General features: G+C 36.9%; 2 protein-coding genes and 1 non-coding gene across 5 annotated transcripts in view; 2 read left to right on the top strand and 1 right to left on the bottom strand.

The window, feature by feature from the left end:
* Positions 1-22,281, bottom strand: part of USP37 (ubiquitin specific peptidase 37) — a 68,027-nt gene extending 45,746 nt beyond the window's left edge. For both annotated transcript variants that reach the window (XM_016196800.2, XM_016196801.2), the window contains exons 1-9: positions 22,133-22,281; positions 17,826-17,921; positions 16,235-16,458; positions 11,198-11,369; positions 9,928-10,028; positions 6,862-7,040; positions 6,171-6,245; positions 2,259-2,356; positions 1,431-1,515 (exon numbers count right to left, since the gene is read on the bottom strand). In XM_016196800.2, coding sequence (XP_016052286.2) covers positions 1,431-1,515; positions 2,259-2,356; positions 6,171-6,245; positions 6,862-7,040; positions 9,928-10,028; positions 11,198-11,369; positions 16,235-16,390 — 866 coding nt within the window. In that variant the 5' untranslated portion in view covers positions 16,391-16,458; positions 17,826-17,921; positions 22,133-22,281. The remainder of the gene's footprint in view (positions 1-1,430; positions 1,516-2,258; positions 2,357-6,170; positions 6,246-6,861; positions 7,041-9,927; positions 10,029-11,197; positions 11,370-16,234; positions 16,459-17,825; positions 17,922-22,132) is intronic.
* LOC148092556 (U7 small nuclear RNA) lies at positions 15,135-15,197 on the top strand. The gene has a single exon (XR_015714984.1). It is a non-coding gene; the product is annotated as a U7 small nuclear RNA (small nuclear RNA).
* A 227-nt stretch (positions 22,282-22,508) lies between the features above and the next one.
* CNOT9 (CCR4-NOT transcription complex subunit 9) overlaps positions 22,509-27,964 on the top strand; it is a 28,266-nt gene continuing 22,810 nt past the window's right edge. The window contains exon 1 of one of the 2 annotated variants that reach the window (XM_087819595.1): positions 22,509-22,921. In XM_087819595.1, the coding sequence (XP_087675721.1) occupies positions 22,898-22,921 (24 nt within the window). In that variant the 5' untranslated portion in view covers positions 22,509-22,897. The remainder of the gene's footprint in view (positions 22,922-27,964) is intronic. The other variant, XM_016196802.2, reaches the window with a different exon arrangement.

Genomic DNA, 27,964 nt, shown 5'->3' with positions numbered 1-27,964 from the left:
GTTATAAAGCAAATACCTATGTAACAACCATTAATGTCAAAAACCCCCAAATGCCTCTTCCCAAACAACCCTGTTCTTCTACCCTAAAAGTTATCATTAGCTTTCTCAGTTTTATCCCTTTCAATGTAGTCCTAAATACTGTAGTTTGGACAATGCAGGGTATATTTGTTTCCATGATCATGTCTTGACCTCCTCAGTAGTTGCCTCGGTTTGGACCTCTAATTTGCATAGGACTTTGTTAGAGGTTCAGAATTCTTGCCCTTATGAAGAGAACACTAAAGCAGGTACCAATCACTGCAATTCCCATTTCCGTGTATTTGCTCTCTGCTCAGGGAGCATCAGGCAAGCAGTACATTTATGGTTTTGCTTTGGTTTACTAGCACAGAGAGCAGTTGTAGATATCCACCCTCACGTAGCTTCATATAAGAAACCAAGTTCTGGTCTGGGTTCATGTTCAGTTCCCAATCTCATGCTAGTTTTGAAGACCCAGGCCTAAATAGTTGACTCCTGTCTATATTTGCCACGTGCCTTATGGAGTCAGCCTTTACTCAATATTAGTTTTGTCACAGATCTGGAAATTTTCCCCCATCTTTGAGTGCAGCTTTGCATTAAAAAAAATTTCCCCCCTCAACCAGTGCTATGTGCAATGAATATGCTCATTTTATTATTTTGAGAAGAAATTTGTATTGTATTAATAAATAATTTGTAAACCAAATTTAGGACTTTTTAAAAAAAACTTAAGATTCCTTTAAGATCCTTCTAATACACAGAAGCCAAGCTTCCTCTCTCTTAAATTCAAATAACTTAGTTACATTGCCGTCATAAAGTGCTTGAGATACCACCCAAGGCCTTATATACCTAAATATACATTATCAAATTCTTTACTTCACCTTAATAATTTTATATAAATAATCAAGATGTTTTTAGCACTCTGAATTTTCAGTAAAGACCAAAATAAGACTTAATAGGTCATTCATTACATACCACATTTATTATATAGCACCATTACCCTCACTTTTTACATTTACCATTGCTCCTCTGTGCTGCATTCTGCAATCATACTTTCTTGACAAGTGCTTAGCTACTGTCTTATATATCTATTAAATCTCAAAAAATTAATCTATATCTACAGACAGCAATTAAATTTTTGACTAGTCTTTTCCAAATGTTGAACTAAAACATTTGTAGAGTACTTTCTAACTAAAATGTCACGAGTCTATGATTCTCATCAATTTTGTTTCTTAAATTAGGGTATTCACTTAGTTTACTTAAAGATGTAATAAGCTTTAATCCTGTTGAAGTTAAGGTACATCTTACAAAAGCTGATGTAGAAGAGAGGAAAAAAGGTATTCATGCATAGCCTATCCCGTCATTCAATATTCTGAAGAGAGCTCTTCAAGTTCTTCACAGGGCATATAACCAATGCATACCTGTCTAGATTAGTGCTGCTGGAAGAGTAGTCTTTGGATCCAGATCTGCTGCCATAAAAAGAGGATGACTGCAAGGGTAAAAGCCCTATAAAATGAACACAGGAACAATTTAATTCCTAAATCAACCACTGAAGTTCAATTAATAATAAAATTATGCATCAGGCCTGTTTATATGTAACTCCCCCTTTTCATCCAAGTTCTATAAATGCTGAAAGACAGAATACTGTGGGAGAGGCTGTGATAGCCAAGAATACTCTCCTGGCACAAGTTAAAAAACTATGTTTCATTTATTCATTTTGAACAGTATTGCTGACTCCTTATCAGGAAAAATCAGAAATTTCTCATTTACATCAGCCCTACTCTTATGTCCTTCCTTCCAACCAATTATTTATTTATTTTTTTGTATCTTTATTGATTTCAGAAAGGAAAGGAGGGGGGAGAGAGAGATAGAAACATCAATAATGAGAGAGTCATTGATCAGCTGCCTCCTGCACGCCCCCGACTGGGGATCGAGCCCGCAACCTGGGCATGTGCCCTGACTGGGAATCAAACCCCGATCGCCTGGATCCTAGGTCAACGCTCAACTGCTGAGCCACGCCCGGCCGGGCTAAATAGGGAAGATTCTTTGTAAACAGTTCCCTTATAGTTCTAATACTTTAAAAGTATTTTAGCAGAGTACTGGATACAAACTGGTACCCAACAACTAGTACTGAATTATGGAGTATTCCTGAACAACACAGAGGTATGTCCCAGTGCCGGGTTTTATTTATAATCTATATAATATATCATATAGTAAATGAGTGTCTTATATAAAGACCAAATACTTACCTGATGTCCTATTCTCTTCCGCCTGTTTCAAACTCAGCTGCTTCTCTCTACTGCTGGTTAAATACTTCCTTGAGGGATCTGTCATAGCCTTGTTGTTCCTACAGTCAATAATTTAATTCAATATATATAGGTGTGTAAAGATACAGTTAATTTTAAATAGCTGTCATTAAAAAAATTTACATTTTAAGTGATGAATTCATGGATTTGCTTGGAAGTTAGGCTACAAAGTGTTAAAACCTCAAGAGGTCAGAACTTAAGCAAATGAGAATCATGAAAATAAGCTTTCATTACCAAGTCAAAACCCAACCCAAATCTATAACCCTATTAATTAAGCAAATTATGGAACATTCTATTTTTACAAAAGTCAAACCAGAGACAGCAAGATTATATAGATTTTCTGAGTCAAAAGCAAGAGCAGATGAAATGATTTAGTTACTAAAAGACCAAAATAATCAATTAAGAAGTAAACTATTCAAGCTTGATACTAAATAGGTTTAAAAAGTAAAACAAATAAAAACATTCTTAAAGTCTAGATTTGAAATGCTATTTACTAAATGTCATTATCACTTAAATTCATTGTGATTAAACTATTTTAAGTTCATGAACACAAAGTTAAAATTTCTTTTTTAAAATATATCTTTATTGATTTCAGAGAGAGGAAAGGAGAGGGAGAGAGAAACATCAATGATGAGAGAGTCATTGATCGGCTGCCTCCTGCATGCCCCTGTCTGGGGATAGAGCCTGCAACCCGGGCATGTGCCCTGACCGGGAATCGAACCCCTATTGCCTGGATCCTAGGTCGATGCTCAACTGCTGAGCCACGCCCGGCTGGGCCAAAGTTAAAATTTCTTAAGCCCCATTTCCATTATTCCCCAATACCTAAACCTATATAACTAAAGTGGGTCCATCCAAATAAATGCTCATGCTTTGATTAAAATTTTACTTTAAGAGAACCATTATGAATAAAGCCTGTAGCAGAGAAATTAGATGCTCCACCCAAATTCCCTTTGACCCTATTTTGTATCCTTTCTTCCATACCAATTTAGGTATGTTTTTGATATAATATTCCATTATTTTGGTTTCAGTAAGGGATCGTCTGAGATCATAGTAATGCTTTATTTCCTGTACTTCACTGTCTTGCTGACCAGATTCCCTTCCTGGTAACTCCTGGGAATACTTCCTTAATAAATCACTTGCACACTAATATCCATTTCAGGGTCTGCTTTCTGGGGAACTTGATCTACAACAGCTGGAACTAGGAAGCACACTCTAAGGACAGGATTCTGGAATTGGATCACTTGTTTGGTAATGGCAACAGAAATCCCATTGCTGATAACATCTGTTATCCACAGTGTATCTATATTGAATTAGGATGGGATACAATGAAAGAGAACATGGCTCTTGCAATATCTCTAGATATTTAAGAAATGTGGTAGAATGCACAATGAATCTTGATGGAGTTATAGAAATGTTCTAAAATTAGATTATGGTGATGATCCCACAACTCAATAAATTTACCAAAAATTATTGAATTGTACATTTAAAGATGAATTTTATGGAATATAAAAATGTACTTCGATAAAGTTGTTTTTAAAATGTCCCAAATTATTCCCTTTCTTATATCTACCACCACCATTCCCAACCCCCTAAGAAATGCAATTGCTTCTAATTCTCAAACTGAGAAAATAAGAGGTAAATGGAAAAGTAGTTTGTGAAAAAACTTTAATATTAATATTAGGGGAAACTAGGTGAGGGGTACACAGGAATATTCCACTTAATCTCTGTAACTTTTCTGTAAATCTAAAACTATTCCAAAATTTAAAAGTTTTATTAAAACGAACAAACAAAAAACCCCCAAAATATTGGTCCAAATTCTTTCTGGACCCTATAAAAGCCTGCCTGTTATACCTTTAAAGAAACTTCTACTAGATTTCTATGGAAACTTCTTTCAGAACAACACCAGGCTACAAGGTGCATGGCCCCAAAGAAGAACAGTTTCCAAAACCTTCAGCTATAGCCTTGAATGGTAACAAAGAAAGCCTACCAAAGGACAAAGCCAGGAGTCATATGAAATACAATGAACAAGGATTTCTGCCAGAGGAAAGAACAGAGACCGCTACATGGGCTAATCAAGAATTCACTCCCCTGTCTTCACAATATCTGCCAAGCAAGATTTTATTGCTGCTATGGAGCAGTGACTCCTCCAGTTTCCTATTCTTGTCTTTTCTAAATGTAAATTTTTACTGTGAATATCCTGTGCCTGCTCCAGCAATGCACAAGCACACCTCATTTTATTACATTTTGCAGATAGTTTTTTCTTTTTCTTTTACAAATTGAAGGCAAGATCCACTGCCAGCAAAAAGATCATGACCCACTAAAAGCTCAGATAATGGCTAGCATTTTTTTTTTTTTTTAGCAATAAAGCATTTTTAATTAAGGTACACACATTGTTTTTTTAAAGACATAATGCTATTAACCCACTTTCTAGACAGTGGTGTAAACACATTATGCACTGGGGAACCAAAAAACTCATGTAATTTTATTGCAATATTTCCTTCAGTTCAGTTGTCTGGAACCAAACCTATAATCTCTCTGAGATATGCCTGTATAATGATACGTGTAGGGAACGCAGATTAATATGCCTTTGTTTCTAGGGACCAAAACATAAGGCACATGGTCCAAAAGATCTGATGGAAAGGACTGCACATAACCCAGAGATTCTGGACTTGGAGCTGGACACAAGGACTAAATGAGACTTGGAAGTTGTCTCTATTAGGATGAGGTAAGAGTGTTCTATGTATGGGAAAGTAATAAGCGGGTATTTCTGTGGCTAGAAGGGCAAACTACGACGGCCATTTAGTTGTCCCCAAAATAACCATTGTACTCTTCCACCATTATAAAATTTGGGCTAGGCATATTTACTGGTCTTCCTTATAACTTGATACAACCATATGACTAAGTTCTGGTCAATGTGATAGATATAAAAGTGGTACATACAATTTCCAGCCTAAAGGAAAGCTGTATGCCCTTCCTTTTCTCCTTTCTTCCTTCCCACGAATAGGAATGCAGAAATGAAAGTGAAGACTGAAGCAGCCATCTTGGTTCACAAAATGGAAGTTTATTAAGGACAGTGGGCCAACAAGATAAAAGGAGACTGAGTCCATGGTGATTGTAGTTTCAGATACCACGCCAGTCCTATTACCTGCCCAGATTTTTACATGTATTACAGCAGCAGAACCAAGATCCCAATTAATATATAGTTTCTTCAGCTTTTCCTTTATGGTGATCTCTTGACCTCGAATACCAGTTAACTATCAACTGATTTTTGTTAAGGTGTTAAATGAGGTATTAACTGATCACTGTGTAAAATAAGTTTTCTCCCCCTAGAAGACAAAAAAAAAAAAAGACCCTCCCATGAAGGAAAAAGAGGATGCGAGCTGGTGACTGTCTTGTTGCAGGTGTATACTTTTTTGTTCAACCAAGAAAATAGCTCTAAAAGATTGATGTTCCATGCCTAGAACCTATGTAGGGTATACATCCTCTTACCCCTAAGCTAACTTTTCACATGAATAAGGTAAAAAAAATTTATAAGTAAAGGGAAGAGGGAAAGAGGGGGTTCACACTGAAAGAGCAGATAGCAAGATACACTTATTTAGAGTTCTTCAGCTCTGTTCTTCTTCTAAGTATTGCAGATTAAAAAAAAAAGCTACAATGGGAGAAGTGCAATGAAATGATCAAAGCAATAGCAATGGTCAAATTCTCTATTGAGCCTAGAATCTATCACCAAAATATTTTAAATTTTGCTCTTCTATCTTCGGAATCCCCATAAATTGAACAATCTTCCCTAGTGGTTGTAATTACCAATATAACAAACACCAATCTAGGGCCTTAAAGGCTCTTAAAGCAACTTACGATGATGAATCATTTTCCTTAGGGTAATCTTCATTCAGCTCTGAGCCAGACAGCATTCTTTTCCTCTTTTCAGTTCTATAGAAAACAGAGAAAAAGACCTTATTTTAAAAAGTCAGAACTCATACCATTAGAAAGTATAAACTGCCCTAGCCGGTTTGGATTAGTGGTTAGAGCAACCGCCTGTGGACTGAAGGGTCTCAGGTTCGATTCTGGCCAAGGCCACATACCTCATTTGCAGGATCGATCCCTGGCCCTGCTTGGGGCGCGGGTGGGAGGCAACCATTTGATGTGACTCTCTCACATTGATGTTTCTCTCTCCCTCTCTCCTTCCCTTCCACTTTTTCTGAAAAGCAATGGAAAAAATATCCTCGGGTGAGGATTTAAAAAAAAAAAAGTATAAACCAACACACTCAAGGACAGGTACTGTTACTACTGCTATCTAATTCTCTACACCACATGTAAATTAATATACTGTATATCCGCATACTCAGTATGTGTCACTGACATAAACCACATAAGACGAATACTAATTATCTACCAAAAATGCACTCTATACTTTCTTCTTCTAACACACTTGATTCACTAGACAATCTCCCTCATTTTCTCAAATTTTTGATCTTTCTAAAAGGCCTAAAAGATATTTATAAACAGGCACAACAAATGACTAAGAAAGAAAAAACGTCTTTCATACCTATTTTCTAATAACCCTGATCTAAGAGGTGTTGATGTAGATGTCAAAGAGGGAATCGTCCGGGTGACAGTTATTCCATTTCCTGCTGTGGTCTTAATGGATCCTCTACCTGGATTACCAAGAACTTTTCGATATGGAGTATCATCTTTAGTTTCCAAGCTTCCTCTTTTTGAAGAGGCCTGTAAGAATAAAGTTAAAGATAGCAAATCTTCAAATTAATTGGCATACTTTCAGACCTGTGATTCTCAAATAGGGAACTTTAAAAAAATACCCACAACTAGAGATCCATTTCCAGAGATTATAACCTAACTGGTCTGGGAATGAGGCCCATTCATCAGTATTTTTTTAAGCACTCTAGGTGATTCTAATGTATGGTCAGTGTCATAAATTGAGCAACACTTTTTTCCCTATTGTACTCTTGGAAATTTCAAAATTCCAAAGCATACCTAGAGGCAGAAGGGAATCTGCTATGAATTACTGATTTTTTTTAAAAAAAGGATTCATATACACAAGACATGGTTCTAGTGACCAGGATGAAAATAAATCTTTAGAGAAAAAATCCAATTATAATTATGATAAAGTGATGTGTGTGTTATGTGTCGTTGAGTGGTCTCCAACTCCTGGCAACCCTATGAATAAGTGATGTACACAATGTACTGTCCTCATATATCCTGCTCAGCTTCTGTAGACACATGCTTATGGCTTCTTTTCTGGTATCAATCCATCTTATTTTTTGTCTTCCTCTTTTCCTGCTGCCTTCTGTTTTTCCCAGTATTACTGTCTTAAAGTGACACAGATGTGACAAAAATGAGCAACAATGACATCTGGTTGCCACAAGTTAAATGCCAAGTCACATGTACATCATATGACTTATGAAGGGGTTCCAGTTTGGAAGAATGAAACAAACATATATAATGATGGGGAAAATGAGAGTAATATAGAGATCACTGGCAGAAGCCAAATAAAAAACTCTACTATCCTAAAGACAGCAAGGACATTTAGAGAGAAAACAGCAATTAAAAAATACAGGGTGGGGAAAAAGTGTGCTTACAGATATTTGTATGGAAAATAATACAATAGTTAATAATAATACAAGAATAAACTCTGTGTTTCACATACTCACAACTGTAAACCTTCTCTGCCACACCTTGGGAAAGGGTGCTTTCAACCAGCATTCTGCCAAATTTAAATTTTATAGCTATATTAAGAGCTATGTGATTTCTCAATGAAAAGTTATTTCCAGTAACTTTCTACAGAATTACAATCTTAGGATAGGGAAGAAAAAAAAATCTGAGGTCATCTGCATAAACTATTGAAAAAGTTAATTTTCAAATGGGTGATACATTCTCAAGATTTAAAAATCAAAATACTACTATAAAAACCATATACTGACAAGTCTCATTATCACCCCGATGCTATACATCCATTTTCCCACTTCCCATTCTTCTACTCCTTGTAAGTATTCTTTTATTGTCCCTTTACTCAATATTTTAATTATATTTAAAACATTTTAACTATATTGAAAAAAACCCTTAAACATTTAATTCTTTTTGTTATACAAAAGGTAGCATACTATATGCAAACTGTTTTGCATATTTTCAACCTTATTTGACCCCTTAGTAAGACATTTTACATTGCACATATATGCAAGTAGAACTGAAACAAAAGTTTCAGAAACCAATACATATCCTTACTACGTATAATACCTTCTCTATTATTTTCTTTCCTTTCCTTTTCTATTCTATTCTTTCCTTTTTTATTTCATGCTAGTCACAACTCACAAATCAATTTTATAATCCCAGTAATGGAAATAATTATTTGTGAAGTATAAATATTTGCTTCTGCTATACATGATCATGCTTACACATTTAAATATTCCAACGGTTTAAATTTCTACTTATAAGTGGATGAATCTCAAAGTAATTATACTGAGTGAAAAAACCAGACCAAAAAACAAAAAATTACATTAATCCCATTCATATAAACTCTAAAATATGCAAATTAACCTATAGTGACAGAAAGCAAATCTGTTGTAGCTTAGGGATAGGAGCCAGAGAAGGAGAGGGAGGGAAGGACTATAAATGGGGAATGGGAAACACTTAAAGGTTATGGCTATGTTTACCAGGTTGCTTATGATGATTTTATGGGTAGGTATATGTAAGTCAAAAGGTTTTAAACTGAACAATTATGTGCAATTTACTGAATGTCAATTATACCTCAACTAAAATGTAAACAAACAAAAATGAAACCCTATCCTATATATATATACACACACACATATATACACACACAAAAATAAAAATGGAATTTTATTAATTGCTTATCCCAGTAAATGAACTAGGTAACCACCTGTCTGCACAGCCAAATAAAATTAATCAGTTTCAATTAAGAGACACAGGACTGCTCAATTGCAATAATGCACACCAAGTCTCATGGCAGGCTGAATAATATTTATGAAAGAAAAACTATTTAAAAAGCAAAGAGAAGACTCCAACAAAAGAGTCTGGTATCACACTGTGTAATGGCAAAGTTCATAGCATAGAACAGACACAAAGGGATCACAGAAACAGTAGCAGCAAACACTGATTGGGTTGTTCATATATGGTATTTACATGCATTATCTCACAGTAACCCTTAAAACATTAGTCTCAATTTTACAGATTGGTACTAGGGTTCAGGATACTTAAGGAACTTCTCCAATGACCCACAGCTAGTAAGCATCAGCACCAAGTCTCAAGCCCACATAACTCCAAAGCTATGCTTTTAAAAACTATACTTTATTGCAGTTCACTAGACATGAGACATCGAGCAAAGGTTAAATTTACAGTTCAGTAAAACTGTACATAAAAAGGGAAGAATGTGATAAATTTTAGAAAGACTTCCATAAAAAATAGTTGGAGAGACTGAAATAACTAAAATGGTAAATTTCAGGTATGTGAAAATACCCTTGTGACAAAGCCAGAATTATTAGGCATTACAGTCTAAATTCTACTTACTACAATTACCTTACAGAATGTCTATGATTATCATTTTTTTAAAAAACTAAAAAGATTCAAATGAACATACCTGATTATCTGAGTAAGAAAGCTGCCTGTTGGTTTCCTTCTGTGAGGTCCTGCTGCCCAGAATAGCTCCAAAACTACCAGACCCCTGAGAAGTTTTCATGGCTAGTGCAAAAAAAAAAAAAAATTCCCAATCACTTATTTTAATAAGGAGATTTGTCATTATTATTACACAATATTGCAGAAATAGAAGCAGAAATAAATTAAAGTGCTTATTAAGCAATTCATTCTGAACAGAAAGTACATCTGATATAAATAGTAATTAAAGTTTAGAGCTAGAGTCTCAAGTAAAAAATAAAAATTTGGGAACATGTAAAAATTTGAGAACAAAATTTTAAATGCAAAATGAAAATGCCAGAAATTCTCCTATATCAATATTTGGTAATTGATACCATAGAAAAGTGAGTAACTGTGTGTCTATGGCATGAACACTGACATTAGATGCCAATAAAACATGTCAGAACCAGTGACAAATATATTTCTAATAATGTATACTCCAAAACATTCTCTGTAAGTTCAGCAAGTGCAATACATGGCTTCTATTCCAAAGAAACCAATGCTAGTTTAAATAACATGCAAGATATTGTATAAATATGAATTGGTATATACTTTAAAAAATATTTTATGCTTAATTTAGTCAATTCCCAATGATGACCATTTGGAATGCTTTAATTTTCAAAAACTGAAAACAATACTGAATGTCCTTTCACATCTCTTACACTAATGGTAAAATTTCTGTAGGAAAAACTCAGAATAAGAATTGCTTCAGTAAAATAAAGGATGCTCTGGCTAGGACTATGCTGAACAGAACTGGTGAGAAAGGGCATCCTTGGCTTGTTCCTGATCCTAGAAAATCTTTATATTAACTTTTCATTATTGCGATGTTAGTTGTGGGCTCTCACATATGGCTTTTATTATACTGAGGTAGTTTCCTTCTATTCCTAGTTTATCGAGTATTTTTTATCATGAAAGGGGGTTGAATTTTATCAAATGCTTTTTCTGCATTGAGATGATCACGTGGGCTTTGTACTTCATTGTTAATTTGGTATATTACACTGACTGATTTTTTTTCATATCTTAAAAATCATCCTTGCATTACAAAAATAAGTTCCACTTGGTCAAAGTGTGTAATCCTTTCAATGTGCTGTTGAATCTGGTCTGCTAATATTTTGTTGAGGATTTTTGCATAAATATTCACCAGGAATATTGGTCTACAGTCTAGTAATATTCTTTTATAACTGCTAATGTCAAACCTTGGGATAATTAGTGCTCACCTGCATTAAGTCTGTTTTGATGGACTGCATCTAGAAACAACCTCATTTCCTCTGCATCCTTACTTGGTACTTTGTCAATAGATAAGAAGCTGTTATCTTGTAGCGTTAACATTAGGCGGCTTTGTTTTGCTCCACTGGGTCGAAGCACCACATTTTTAATGTTATGACTTAGCTGATTAACACAAAAGAAAAATGATCTCATTAAAAACATATGATAATGTATATAAAAAGTTGTATAACGAATACTAAACTTTATACTTTACCTGAGGATATTTTTTCCATTGCTTTTTTTTGGGGGGGGGGAGAAACATTGATGTGAGAGAGACACATCTATTGGTTGCCTCCCGCATGCGTCCCGCTGAGGTGAGTGCTCTTGACTGGAATCGAATCAGGGACCCTTCAGCCTGAGTGCTAATGCTCTAACCACTGAGCCAAACTGGGTAGGGCTAACCTTTATACTTTCTAAGTTACTCTTTCTTACTTTCTCACATTAATTCAGTGTATTTTTTCTTACTTTCTCACATTAATTCAGTGTATTTTTTCCCCGCAACAAAAAATAGTTTCCATTTCTTGACACATTTAAATCAAAGATTTCACTTTTAGGAGAGGCCAACACAGTATTTAAATGTATTTTAAATACTAGCAGTTTTGTTTTTATGGTAGGGAATTGCATATTTTCAGGTATAGTTGCAAAGGTATAAAAACTAGCGAGTTAATATTCAGAGTCTGGATGGTTTTACCATCATCAGTTTAGAAAGCAATAGTGAATTAGGGGGCTTTCTTTTTCTTTTAAACAAAAGCTTGTAAGATAATTGGCAAATGGAGTAAGTAGCTATAATGTAAAAAGGACATATTAATCCAAACTATAATCCTCAAAAGAATTCCACCACTCAAACACACATGGAAACAAAATTTTACCAGTGTTAAGAACTTCCTTTTTTCTTTTTTAACTGTCTAAACAGGCTCATTTAACTTATATTCAATCACAAAAAAACATGAGCACCCTGGAACTATCTTAGCTTACTTCTCCCACTCCCCAGAACTAGTTCAGTAACTTGTCTTATACTCCTCCAGACTCTGGGTATGTGCTCTAAAGTGATAACTTTTCTATTCTCTTGGCTGAAATTTTTCCAAGACTAAATTAATAAATTTTACAGTTTATTATCTAAATAATTCCTGCCAATCAGGCAAACTTGTTCTTTAATGTTCTTCCTCAGCAGTCATATACAAAGGTTGGTAAAGCCGCCTTTTGCTGAAGACGTACTCTCTGAACAGCATTAAAAAAGGGAGTAATAGCACTCTGGCCGGTTTGGCTCAGTGGTTAGTGCTGGTCCAGGAACCGAAGAGTCCTGGGTTCGATTCCCATTCAAGGGCACGCACCTCAGTTGCAGATTCCCTGCCCTGGTCCAGGCGCATGCAGGAGGCAACCAAATTGATGTCTCTTTCTCACATCGATGTTTCTCTCTCTCACCCTCTCCTCCTTCCCCTTCCACTCTCTAGAAATAGGTGGAGAAAATGTCCTCAGGTGAGGATATAAAAAACAACAAAAAAACACATAAAGTAATAGCATTTCACTTCTTAATTAGGAAAAATTGACCTCTGTCAATTTTTAGATTTAGAATAAAAAAACAATTTTAACAGACTTAATTTATATTTCAAATGTAAGTGATATATAGGTCTTTAATTCATGTCCTTGAATAGAAATTTTATCACAAAACACAATAACTAGTTTCAGATGCTTTAACTCCAAAATATAAAGGAACAGTTTATTATCAAAAGGAAAACATCACATAAAACCATTATTTCAAACAATATACCATTTTTTAAAAATGAAAGTTAAGCCCTAGATGGATAGCTCAGTTGGTTAGAGCACTGTCCAGATACTCCAAGATTGCGGGGTTCGATCTCTAATCAGAACACATACAAGCAACCAGCCAATGAATGCATAAATAAGTGGAACAAATTGATGTTTCTCTCTCTCTCTCTAAATATAAAAATGAAAATTAAATATAATGAGAAACATTTGTTCATTAACAAGGTGAGAATAATCTTGAACTTGACCACTTTAATAACTGAAAAAACTATGTAGACTCACAATTTTAGTAACTATCCATATGGTGAGGCCTCCCAACTCTTTCTTTAAGTGCAGAGCTCTCTGCTGGAGTTCCAGTCCTGTATACCTAATGCACACTGGACACCAATATCTGAATGCCTGATACCGCAAACAACTCATCTCTCCCTGTCCCCACACCCCAATCTTCTCCTCTATTCCCTATTACAGAGGACATAAAAGGGACTGCCATCCACTCAAAAATTTGGGAATCTTCCCCAGGTTCTTTTCTCTTTCACTCCCAAATATGAGTTAAGTCTTCCTGAAATCACTTAAATCTACCCTTTCCTCTTCTTGCTTCTCCCACTGTCTTTTCCTTTGTTCAGAACTTTCGTTCCTAAACTCTCACGATAATCTCCTACATGTCCTTATTCTCCCACTATTTAAAAAAAAATGCTTCTACTGATTTTGGAGGGAGGGAGGGAGGAGGGAGAGAAACATCAATGAGAGAGAAACATCAATCAGCTGCTTCCTGCATGCCCCCTACTGGGGACCAAGCCCACAGCCCGAGCATGGGCCCTGACCAGGAATCAAGAGGCAACGTCTTGGTGCATCAGTTGATGATCAACCATGGAGCCACACCAGCTGGGCCTTTCACTATTTCTTGAAAGAAAGTCATGTGCTTAGCCCTCAAATAAAACTGAACTCAAATAAAACAAGATTCTTGGCTCCTTAGACTCTAAGCTACCCTTAGTATGACAAATAAAATATTTCAAGATCTGGTTCCTATTTGGCTCTTCAGACTCTATTTCTGCTACGCACTACCTACTGTCCATTTGTTTTAAAATAATTTTCTGGTTCTGAATGTTGATTCACACTTGCACATTTGTCCATGTATAGAAATCACCTCTGTGTTCCCTCTACTGTGTTTGGCAAATTCCTATTTATCCTCTAAATCCTCATAGCATAAACCACTTCCTTCTTTATGACAGTATCTTTGAAATATTTTTCTACAATCAGAAAATTTTACTTTTTAAAAATTTAATTATAGTTGACATACAATATTAGTTTCGTGTGTACAACATAGTGATTAGACATTTATATACCTTACTAAGTAATCACCACAATAAGTCTAGTAACCACCTAGCACCATCCATAGTTATTACAATATTATTGACTATATTCCCTATGCTGTACTTTACATCCTGTGACTATTTTTATAACTGGTAGTTTGTACATCTTAAATCTCTACACCTTTTTTCCCACCCTCCCACCCCCTTCCCATATGGAAACCATCAGTTTGTTCTCTGTATCTGAGTTTGTTTCCGTTTTACTTTCTTTATTCATTTATTTTGGTGTTTACTTTAAGATTCCACACATAAATGAAATCATACAGTGTTTGTCTTTCTCTATTTTCACTATATACCTTGTAGGTCCCATCCATACTGTTGAAAATGGCAAGATTTCACTTTTTAATGGCTGAGTAATATTCCATTGAATATATATATAACACATCTCTTTGAAATATTTTTACAGCTGAGAATGCATTTAAGTTTGAAAGGAAAAGTGTCTCATTCAGCTCTATATTCTTAGCCCTTAGCATAGTACCCACCGCAGCAATTTGTAGGTGGTTAACAAATGCTGAATGCAAACTGATGTAGAACTGAGATAAAGTAGAATCATGCGCCTAAAGATCTATGTTTGCTTAAGTATTTAAATATTTACTCAGTGCTAATTTGGGCTGAGGACTGAAAAATCAAATCTCTATTTGGAAAAAGTCTTTCACTGAGATGGGTACTTAGTAGATAAATGTATATGGCAGAAATTACTATTGTCTCTACTATCCATGTCACCATGTCATTCTTCTAATCTATTCAATAATATCTTTACTGCTTACAGCTCTTTTTGAATTTATCTAGTAGGTCTTCCTGTTCTTACCAGTAGGCCCCCATAAAAAAAAATATCTTTGATACACAATATCATTAGTAATTTATTTTCATAGTTGAAAAGCAAAGGTAAATGGAAATTTTACCTCAGCTTAGGTTCTCAAGCACAAAGTTTTATAAAGTGCTTTAGAATGAATATACTGTTGTATAATTTAATTAACAAATACAGAATTTTAAAGTACAGAAAAATGTAAGTGAAATATTATGTTCTTAAATTTAACTCATATCAAGATTAGGTGGTCTTGGCTATATAAGATAAACGGTATAGAAATGAAAACAAAATTATCTATTTTTTGCAGTGATAAAATAATGAGATCCTTTAAAAGTGTGCAATGAGCCCTGGAGTGTGGCTCATTTGGTTGCGTGTCATCTCATGCACCAAACGGTCACTGGTTCAATTCCTAGTCAGGGCACATGCCTGGGTTTTGGGCTCCACCCCCCCAGGTAGGTGGCATGCAGGTGGCAGCCGATAGATGATGTTTCTCTCTCTCTCCCTCCCTCTCCATCTCTCTTCCTTTCTCTCACCAATCAATAAAAACAAATATTTTTTAAAAGTCTGCAATTAGAAGAAAATAGCAGTAAGGATGGATGACTTTAAATAATCATCCTTGAATGGTCCATATCACCACTCTGGCAGGATTATTTAGAAAGTAAACATTAAGATAACACAAAGAAGTCCTATTAAAAGCTAACACTAAATAATGAATCTATCATATATGTTAAAGAAAAAAAAATAACTAAAGTTATCCTAATATGGTTTTTAAAATAGCTTAGATAGTATCCAAACTCAGTTCCTTTTATCTTCTTCCAACTAGCTTTCTTTTCAATAATGGTGACTACTTCCCACTGTTTATTACACATTATCTATAATGCTGCTGAGTAATTTATAAAGTATGAATATAACAGTACCAGTGTCCCGGAAATAAAAAACAAGAAATATTAATCTAGTAGGAGGGTTACCATATACTCGGTATGGCACAGAACAGCTATTCACTAAAGGATGTGATGGAAGATCTATTCCAAATCAAAATTTGGTAATACCTGAAATATCCTTGGAATTCCTCCAGTGTTGTAGTGAACTACTAGGCTGATTTTATTCTCTTTTTCCACAATTTCAAAGGAACCTTCTTTCCATTTTGTAATCCCAGTCTGCATACTTCGAATTCTGATAGGACCATGTATCTTCAAAGGAGACATACTTTCTTCAAAAATAAATTGCTTCTAGCCAAATTATAAAGCAAAAATACACCTTCACCTGACAGATTCTAAGAAAGAAAAATAAAATAAAAAGTTACAATTTACTAGTGATTAAAATAAAAATTTGAAAGAGACCATTTAATGAACCATCTTATGTCCTTTTCTTCATTTCTGTAAACCATATTTTATAAAGCATCCTCAAAGACCTTGATTAGCTGGATGGCACAGGTAAGAAAGACAACTAAAACAGTCACTCATGTTGAGTGTGTGAATCTAACCATCATTTAGTTTTTCTGCATGTTCTCTTTGCCATGTGTCTTCCATCTGTGTCTATTAGTGCTTGAATTTTGCATTTTGCACCATTAACAAATCATATTGCTGCCACTAAGGGCATGTCAATTGGTAATATTAAAGATTCCATCCTCAATGTGACCAGCTTCTACATTCCTTAACGAATGCTGAAGTGTCCTGAATTTCAAATATAAGTAAAAAAATATTTCCAGTCAGCTTACTATTTCTTAGAATGGAATTTCTCCCAAAATATCAAATCATATCACCAAGTAGTCTAAGCATATCCACATGTATAGAAGACATTAAATGAATACAAAACTATAAGAAAAATCAAATTAGTTTAACCTCCTGAATTATTTGAGAAAATCATTTATTTTCTAGGGAAAACAAATGAACAATAAAATCTGTCTTCCTAAGAACCAACTATCATTTATGTTTGATATTACCATTTGTGGAAAGACCCTTTACCAATTTTATCCACAACAAATATTCAAATTTCCCAAATGAACTTCTAATAACTTAAAAATGGCTTATAACAATAGAATGTATAAGACTCTTGAAACTAGCTTAACAAATGTCAAGTAAATACAATTTTAATAATAGCACAGAATGCTATCAAACAGTATGTGTATTATACAATTCTGCTTCCACATACCTTCCAGATATCTTTATGATAAGTTGCAGATCAAATCACATCACACACAATGTTGTTGTTTTTTTACAGTTGTTTTTTTTTTTTTTTTTATAATATATCTTTATTGATTTCAGAGAGGGGAAAGGAGAGGGGGAGAGAGAGATAGAAACATCAATGATGAGACAGTCATTGATCAAGCCTGCAACCGGGCATGTGCCCTGACCGGGAACCGAACCCTGATCGCCAGGATCCCAGATAGATGCTCAACCACTGAGCCATGCCCGGCCAGGCAAATGCTCCTATTTTAAGTACTGCTTTGAAAATATCCTTATCCAGAAGGGCATTCCGTGGTAAAGAAAGCATGCTAAAACATAAAATTGTTACTACAAAATAGAAGAAAAGTGTCAATTCTTCCCAGTATGCATACTCTTGGAAATATGTATCTAAAATAATAACACTACTTACTTTTCAGTGACTTTTACTGAAAAACCCTAGTTAATAACAATTCACCTTTATTCTGATGCTCGTGCCAAAGGCAATGAAATCTTCTCGGGGAACTGCTCATATTCTGTAGCTATCCCAGTTCTTCGGAAGCCATCAACTCAGCTAAAGAAAATATAAGTGTGTCTTTTAAAAATAATGCGATTCATAAAACTTAAATTATTGTTAAAAGTGACCATTTATATAACAAAGATTAACCTTTTCATTATTTAAAAACCACAAACATAACCTTACTGAAAAAAATTTAAAAAACAATGCTCCAGATTCTTTCTCTCTTTCCCTCTCTCTCTCTCTCTCTCTCTCATACACACACACACACACACAACTTTAGGGATCTGTGTGCAAATTGAAGGACTCCAGGAGGAGCTGCACCTTGATCCATGTGTGTCTTGGTTTATTTATTCCTGCTACATTTTGAAACTAAGAAGGCAGAGCAAAAGAATACATCCTTTGTTAACTTTATAAACATTGTTACACAATGTTTTATGTCTTAAAATACCACTTTCACCATGTGCTGTTACAAATTTTAAAAGGTTGATAAATTTAGCTTTTACTTTTTTCAAAACTAGTTTTACAGGTTTCTTTCTCAAATTTAGCAGCTCTAAAATCTCTCAATGCCTTCTTGAAAGCTATAACAACTTTAAACTCATTTGTTCACTTACTAAAAAATCATTTATTGAGCTACTCCAATTTGATAGCACTGGGGTAGGCATACAAATGTGGAAATTATACAGTCCATGCCCGCAAGAGGTTTCCCTACACTTGTCCTTCCACCATCATTCAGGCAAAAAATCGTAGCATCAGCTTTAACCTCATTCTCATTTATCTGAAACCCAGTTTTTTCGTAATTACTACCCTAATTCAGAAATGCATCCCTTTGCCACCACTCCCATCTAATATTTATTACACAACATTTACTAAGCACAGTGCTAAGCACCACACGTCCATTTATGTTCATAAGAATCCTAAAGAACAGATATTAGTATCTTTATTTACAGATGAGGAAACTTAAGAACTTAGAGAGATAAAGTAATTTATCCTTGGCTACAGAGTCAGTGAGAGACAAAAGTCAGTCAAATACCACAGAACCTACATTTTAACCACTACCATAATGCATCCTCATCAATGAAAGTGGTTGCAGCAACCATTTTCCAGTCTCCATTCCCTCAGGATTTTTCCATCCAATGAATCCTTTACCCTTTCTAAAAAAACTACTTTTATCTCTTACCAAAGAAAGTACAGTATGCGCTAATTGTCTCTTTAACTTTTTCCCTGAAGGGGGAGAAAGGTAGGAGGACCTGTCCTATCTTTCTTTGTACTCCTGCAAAATAACAGGCACTTTGTAAATGCTAAATGCTTCCCATTGATGTCAATTTCCTCCCAAACATTTTAAAATTATATTGTGTTAAGAATACTTAACATGAGATCTACTTTCTTAACACATTTTCGAGTGTACAATACAGTATTGTTAACTAAAGGTACAATGTTGCACAGCATATCTCTACTGAAACTTTCTCTCAAATGTTTTAACAGCTCATCATTACCTACAAAATAAATCTAAACGCCTCTGTGTTTGGCATTCATACACTTCCTTTTTATTTTCTACTTCTCAACAAAAATATTTTCTACATACACACAAATTACTAAATTTTAATATTTTCTTCCACATCCACCACCACCAACTTACTCAAAAATATGACATTTTCCTTTATCTGTTTATGAAAACATCATCCTCACTGGTCTCATAGTTTAAACTGTTGTTGATATATATAAAGCACTGTTCTAATTTCTAAGGGCTCTTTCTTAAAAAAATCCATAAAACAAATGCGCAGAAATAAAATTAGTGTCATGGCTGAAACAGAGGAGGTAACTTAGATAAACTTTATCTCCACTTCAAAAAGTCTAAAATCTGAATGATTTTATGACATAAGAATGTAAAATCATCTAAAGCTGGGGGAAACCCTTTGAGTTTTCCCTTTTGTGTCCTCTGATTTGTCTGCAGAGTGAATTTTCAAATGACAAAGAGTATCAGTAAGCTGGTGCTTCCAAAAGACATGATGGTTCTTAAAGCAAGCTCCAGTTCACTTATTCATTTAACAAATTTTTGAGAAAGACAAACAAAATAAATTACTAGCTTATATTCTAGTAGGTGACAGACTTTAAATAGTCACACAAATAAATATGTAATTACAAGTTCTGAAAATTGACATAAAATGCAGGGCATGATGAGAGATTATAGCACCTGATTTAAGACTTGGGAGTTAGAGGTTAGAAAGTATCAAGAGGTTTCTCTGAGGAAGTACCACTTAAGCTGAAAACTGAAGAATAAGTTAAATGAAGGATGGTCACGCTGGAACAATCCAGGCAAACAGAACAAAACGTGCAAAGGCCCCGTGATAGAAAATAATTTGGTGTGACTGAAGAAATTAGCAGTGTAACTGGAGTTTAGAGAGGCAAGGTAAAGATGAAGCTAGTAAAGCAGGAAAGAATCAGGTTTTGCAGAATTTTGTAGACCGTTGTAAGGACTTTGAATTTTACCCTAAATGTAATAAACAGTGATAGGAAATCCACTGAAGAGCTTTAAGCAGAGAAATGACATGATACTGCTGAATGGACAAGTGACATGGTTTGCTAGGGTTTCGGGAGGAGAGCAAAAGGAGCAAGAATGAAAGAAAACAGGGCAACCAGATAGGAAAGTATTGAAGTGATTCAGCTTATAACAATTAAAATAACAATTAATGCTTACTGGCTATTTACTGTATGCCATGTGCTTACTATGGTTACCTCATTTAATCCTCATAACAATCCAATAAGGTGATGTTGCCATTTTACAGATGAGAATACAGGGTACCAGTGACATTAAGTCCAGGTGAATGAGGATTGTGGCTTGAACTAGAAAAGTGATACTGAAGATGTACAGAAATAGATTCAAAACATATATTGGAAACAGAATAAATAGAAGTTGAAAACGGTATGAATACATGGGATGCAGGAGAAGTCAAGTGTCCAGACTATGTAAATGTATAAATGAATATATCACTTAATGACATGGGATACTAGAGGAGAAGAACTTGGGCATGGAGGGAAAGATTAAGACTTTGGTTTTTAGACATGTTATACTTGAAATTTCTAAGAAAAAAAATTAAGCTGAGATTTCAAACAGACAGGGGCTATTTAGATCTTGAGCTGAAAACAAAAGTAACAGGCTGGAAATAAAAATTTTTAAGTCATCAATATACAGGTGGAATTTAAATTTAATGTAATGTTTATTACATTAGGGACTGAACCCAAATATTCCATCTTACTCCATTGAACATCTCTTGCTATGATCATCAACTACTTTGATTTCACCAGGCTTCTCAATCCTCATTCAACTTTACCTTTCAGCAGAATCCAACCCTACTGATTCTTTCATCTCTTTTACAAGACTTGTCTTCCTCTATCCAGTTATTAAACGCCAAGAATCCCTCAGGGCTCCATTCTCAGTCTCCTTCCTTTTTAGCACTATACTCTCTTTAAGCAATTTCATCCAGATCCGTAGCTTTGATTACCATCAATGTGGCAGATGACATATATACATTCATCTGTATGCCCAGCCAGAACTCTCCTTGGAGCTTCTACCCAGTATTTCCAACTGTCTACTTGACATCCTCTCTTAGATATCTCTTCCAGTTAAGATACTTCTCAGATACTGTCACCCCCAAAAAAGGCATTTACAGACCCAACTTTTTTAAAGAATCACCGCAAGACCGTTACAGGCCAACTTTCCAAAACACAGGATTTTGTCACCAACTATTATTTCATAGACCACGAACGAAAAGCAAAACAGGTAAACTTGACAACCTGGTCTGATGGCTAGAGTCAGGGAGCAACCAAATGCACGACAAAAACACAATCCATGCCTTTTAGTGAGATGGTTAGGAGAGGAATGAAGGTGAAAAATTGTCAAGAGTGAAAGAGTACCCTGTCCGAGGCCCGATGGATGTGCGGCAGCGGCAACCTAAGTTCCCTTTAGAGATAGCAGGCCTCGTTAAGGGGCGAGTGGCGGACGGCGACAGCCCCCAGCGAAATGGGGCAGGTTCCGGCTGCGGAGGGAGCGAGTGACAGTCAAGACCAGGTCAAAGAAGGAAAGCCTAGGGAAAGACCCAAGTGGAGTAGCGGTGAGGTCGGGGGTTCGTCGAGGGGATGGGGGCAGGCTGAGCAGCAGCAGGGCGAAATCCAGAAGACTGAACGCCGAGTGGGCGGACCGCGCGGGGCAGGGGGGAGGGGGCCTGGGGAAAACGGCTCAGTTGAGAAGCTCCCTGGGCCCGTCTTACCTGTGCCTGCGAGTCCGGAGCCCCGACAGGCCTGCCGGAAGCACGGAGTCCGCGGGAAGGAGCAGGAATGGGAGTTAAAGAAGGAAAGGACGCCGGGCACGAAAGAGAACTACAGCTCGCTTTCCCGACTCAGGATGAGCGTTTGATGGCGGGAACTGTGACCACACGCACCACGCAACGCACGCACGCACACTCGACGCGACCGGGCGAGGCGCATGCGCGCAAACCTGCAAACCCCGCCCCTCCACGCCTTCGCTCCGCCCCAGCACCCTGTGTTGTCTCGCGAAGGCAGCTCTATCCCATACTGACGGTAGTACGCATGCGCATTTTCCACTTCACTCACTTTCGACTTCCCGTCGTTTCCCCGTAGTCGGCCCGATGGGGCATGCGCACTACTTGTCCTCCCTGGATTGCTCGGCTTTTCCCGCCCTTCACTGGCCTCCGGAGGAGGGTCGGAGTTCACGTCCCTCTCTGGGGAATATCAGCGGGGGGATACGGGGACTAATAAGTGGCGGATGTCCTTTAGGTCTTGAATCTTAAGAGGCAAAGGACATACTTTGGGATTAACTCCACTGAGGGCTAAGAGGCGGGAAGAAATTGTGAGAGGGGTCAGGGGTGAAAGGTCATAGGGCTGTGACGGGGCGGAGCGAGCTGAAGACCGATGGCGGTAGCGGCGGTTCATCACCTTTGGCGGCAGAGGCGCTGAAGTGGGGACGTGGGTCGGGCGCGTCCGGCGGTGGGCGTAGAGTGGCTGCCGCTCCCAACATGCACAGTCTGGCGACGGCTGCGGTGAGTGACTGGGCCGCTCGGCCTGGGCCCAGAACCCCTCTTTAGCCCTGCGTTTCGGCCTCCTAGGTTCCTGTGTCGAACCTGGAGTCCAGCTGCTCCTGCCCTCAACCCACGAGGCCCCGGCCCCTCTCCTCGCCGCGACTTGACCGTGGTGGAGCCAGCCCCCACTTTCCTCGTCGGCCGGCTCTCGTGGCTTCTAGCGCGGCGTTTCGCGTCCTTTTGCGGCCCCGGGGCCTGGTCCCGCACCCGGAGCGCCTCTCTCGTGGCCGGGACAGGCCATTCATTGCCTGACCAACAGTTTACTGGTGCCGGTTGCGTCCTGGGCATCGACGGCGATTAGGGGAATTCCGTGAGCAATCTGACAGGGCCCAGGGCTCTCGGAACTCACTGCCTAGGCACATCTCAGCGGGAAGGAAACGGCTTCTAGTTCAAACCACATGCTTTACAGATGGCAAATCTGAGACCCAGGATTATGTCTGATTTATGGTTCTCTGTCCTTAAAACCTTACCCCACACATCTCATTTTATCAGCATGGTCTTTTATAAAAAACGGACCGTGTAATTTACCGTCTGAAGCAATCCTATGGCTTCCCATTGCATTAAGATAAAATCCAGATTCCTTGCCATGACATACTAGGCCCTCCCTGGTTTTTACCCACGTTTACAGTCTCATTTTATGTCACTTGCTCAGTGGGCTCCAGTTACACTGGCTACCGTTGCATCCCTTCTACCATCCCTTCTAGTGCACTTTTCTGCTCCAAGGTGCACTTTCTGATCTCTATTCCTGGATGCTCATCCTACTCCCGCCCCTTACGTGTGTAGACATACAAACACACACACACACCATGTGGGCACAAGTGGCTTCTCTTCCCTCAGGTCTCTGCCTAAATCTCCCTGGAGTTGGCCTTCCCTTACCATCCGTTTTAAAGTAGTTCTGTAACACATCTTGGTTTGCCAAGTATGTATCACCTTGAACACACAGATGGGATTCTTAGATTCATCTGGGCATAGGTGAACAGGAGCACTGGCCTGCATTTGAAGAATGTTGACAGGCAGAATTCCTCTCTGGAATGATCTCGTTCCTATTTATTTTTTCTTTAAATAGCTCTGACTAAAGGGTAAAGGGTACCAGTTAAGGAGAGTAGAGCAAAAGCAATCTCATTTTAGTTGTCAGGGCTTTACAGATAAATATCTTATTAAACACAAAGCTCAAACTATATCCATTTCTGCCTGAGTGATCCCTGCCCTTGCCAAGAAAAACAAACAAACAAGTAGTTATGTAACCCCCAACTTGTCTCTGTTAAAGTACCCTTTACAGCATTGACTCCAATTTGTAATTTTTGTATTCATTCACTTGTTTGTTGTCTCCCTCTTGAGGACAGACAAGTATCATGTGTTGTGTTTACATGGTTACCCCTGTTCCTGGCACAAAGTAAGGACTCAAATACTTTGCTGAATGAGTATAGATGACGGAGGTGGCTAATGGGAAAACGGGATCATATGATTTGAGCACACTCTTCTAAATGCCCAGCCCACTTTTTCTGTTTCACCAAGGAGAAGCGACTTAGGAGAGGGTAACATACTGAGACTGCATTATTAGGCAAAATGACTTAAGTACCAAATAGAAAACCAAAAAATTGCCCTGACTTTAAATATAAAAAGTAAGCTTACTATGATTAGGCTATAGAGAACTGTCATTTCCAGAGCCAGTGGCATCTTTGCGTCCTGTCACCATGTTTCTAAGTGTTCGCGACTATTCAAAGTGTAGAGGTACCTTTTATATGTCTCAGTTGGTGTTTGCAGTTTCCCAGCTTTTTCTTCTGCCAAATTATAATTTGGAAGAAGCAAGTCAAGATGAGGTTGCTGCTGCTAGGAGAGGAGCAGGTTAAACACAGGATTATTGTCTGTCCATCTCTCAAAATCTGATTGTATCTTCTCCACACTTTGATACCAAGCTGCTCTTTTCCCTGTGCCTCCCCAAACTCTATACCTATTCAGTTCCTTTTATTTTTATTTGCTCCCTAATGCTTCTTTTGAACAGCCAGTAAAACTGTGTTTCGTTACTTATAAGAAGTACTGAATTCATGTTTATCCAATTAAATTTACAATACCTTACATTTATAAAATTTGAACTTTTAGGTACACTTTCACCTGTTACTTTGTTGGACCACACAAAAGCTCTGACCAGTTCCTTTGTACCACTCATTCACTAGAATATTTGGTTAGTGAGGAGATTGAAGCATAAAAAAGTTGAGTGGCCTCTTTCCCAATCCTTTGTGCCTTGTATTAGACTAAACTGCCTGTATTATTCTGATCTGGGTCAAGGGACAGTAATGGTGTTTGTCACTCACTAGTATAATACTTGCAAGAGCGCCTGCAATAATCTAAGCCGCTTGAGAAAATGCTTACTTTGTGCCTAATGATGAAAATTTGTATTTTTGTGTACCTTTATGTATCTCTTTTTAAAAAAACAGGTAAATCATCACTCAGCTAGGGAGACATTATTATCAAAGAAGAATGTAGTCACATGTGAATGCAGGACATCATAAGAGGGAGAATTTAAGATAATTTGGGAAGTGTCTTAAATTTTCACTCAAGTAGTATTTTATTGTGCTAGAAATGCATAGTTTAGTAGACTCATGGGATTATTGATTTTTTAGAGAGAGGAAAGGAGAGGAATAGAGAGAAAAATTGATGCGAGAGGAACATCATCAATCGGCTGCCTCTTGCATGCCCTCTACTGGGGATGGAGCTTGAAACCTGGGGATGTACCCTGACCGGGAATCCACCCAGTGACCACTTGGTTCATGGGTGTCAAGGCTCAACCACTGAGACACACTGGCCGGGCTTGTGTCATTCTTTACAGAATACATCTTAACACCTTCATTATTGCTACCATAGAAAAGAATTTCTGTCTCACATCTATTAAATAAGGACACACATACCACATGGGATTATCTAAAGATTAAGAATACCGAAGTACTCAGTGGTTGGCTGGGTTCACTTACTGGTGAAATGACTTGCTCCCAGATTCAGCCCTGGGACTCAATTCCATAACAGATCACTTTGCAATGGACCTCACAGGTCGCTTCAGATTTGTAGAACTACAAACCTTCAAATTCTCTGAGTTTCTGTAATGAATGTTATGCTAGTGATCTAAAATAGCCAAAGGTAAGCCTTTAGGAGATGCATTGGGTATGCATTTAAAAAAATTTTCCTCACTGATACCCATTGGCAGTTCTCACATTGGTAAACTCTTGCTTTTCCATCATTTTCCACCTAAGGGGCAACATCATTAATTACTTTATATCTTTTGTTGAAGCTGTGCTAGATTCGGAGACACCCTCCTCTTTGTCAGGTAAAAAGAACATTGTGCACTCTGAAGGATCTAATTCAGATACTGTCTCCTTCCATGTCTCCTGTTGAAGTTTTAAGCAGATTGCCTAATTTCTCTTTGCTTGCTCACTTCCATTTTTAAAAAGTTATTTTGAAGAACATTCTGGCCTGTATTTTATAAAGATAGGATAATTAAGTTAATTTATTATTTCCCTTTGGCACTATTAAAAAGTGTGTATTTTTGGAATATCATCATTTTGTAGACATTCAAAACTAAACGTTGAGTCATCTCCAGACTTGGGGGGAAAAAATCTCTATTTCAGTCTAATTCCATTCTTTGTTTATTCACTGTTACATATTCATTGGTAGGAAACCAGCAGCTATTTTTGCCGTTAAACATAATATTGTATTGATAGATTTGTCTATTTTCTGTTTAAGAAAACCATCAACATCAGTTTTTAATTTTAATCATAGGAGGTAAATCATTTCTTATTTATGGGTAAATGTGGGTTTTTTTAATTTCTAAATATCCTTTTTCTTTTCACATTAAGTGTCAAGATCTTTCACAGAGAGAAAACCAAATATCAGTAACCTGTGTTTATGACACTTGGTAAATCTCTTGCCTGTGTTAAACTTTGTTGAAAGAAAAAAGTTACTTAAAGGACATTTTCCATATACAAATCATTAAAAAGAAAAGAGGAGAGCGATTCCCTCTGAAATGTTGACAATACAAACATTTATTAACACATCTATTAAAAGGAAAGGACCACTGACATTAAGTGAGTTATAACTAATGACACAGTTATATCCAATAGATCTTGTTTGTAATCTTGGAAGACAGTATTGAGGAAGATAATAGTCCAAATCAGATTCTCATGACTTTATGTTTCTGGATATGTAATTGAACTTACTGTTTAGCCAAATCCAACTGTTAGTGAGCTATATTATACATAATATAATATTAAACTTAAAGTTCTATATCAGGTTCTTAAACATTTTCTTCAACTCGGAGAGATATTTGTGATTTCAATCCTATAAACCAGGTGGGGCTCACTGATTCTAGAGAGAAGTAGACTAGATTTTAAATCTAATTCTGCCATACATTCACTCTGAATTTGAGTATGTTAAACCTCACTGAACCCATTTCCTTTTAGAATTTTGAGAATAAAGGGAGGTGATTCACAGCGACTGACTGGCACATAGTATGTTCAATAAATGTTACCTCCTATAAATAGTTTCTAGAAAAGGCAAACCTAATCTATAGCAGCAGAAAGCATATCTCTGCTTTTTGGTTGCCTAGGGCTGGGTGTGGTGGGGCTTATTAAAAGGTCTACTAGAAAACTGCATGGGAGGTGGGTAATTGAAGTGGTGTGTATCTTGATTACGGTGATGGTGACTTGGGTATATAGATTGCTCACTGAAAAGTTTTATTGTATGCAAATTATAACTAAAATATTTATTATTTTTAAAGAGCCACTTAGATTAGGCTCTCACTTATAACTAAGAACTAAATAATTATAGCTGACTGAGACTTTGGTAATTATTTAATATAGTTACTCATTTTACCATTGATAAAACTGAGGCTTGGAAAAGTAAATGACTTATCCTAGGTTACACAATTCTAGAAATGGCAAAACTGTATTTTGAAGCCAGGTCTGGCTTCTAATCCAATGTGCATTCCACTTATGTACTTCTATAATTACTTGC

The sequence above is a fragment of the Miniopterus natalensis genome, chromosome 8 (assembly GCF_054644295.1).
Source record: "Miniopterus natalensis isolate mMinNat1 chromosome 8, mMinNat1.hap1, whole genome shotgun sequence".
Taxonomy (NCBI): Eukaryota; Metazoa; Chordata; class Mammalia; order Chiroptera; family Miniopteridae; genus Miniopterus; species Miniopterus natalensis.
Note: the sequence above shows the minus strand (reverse complement) of the source record. Positions and strands in the feature narration are given on the sequence as shown.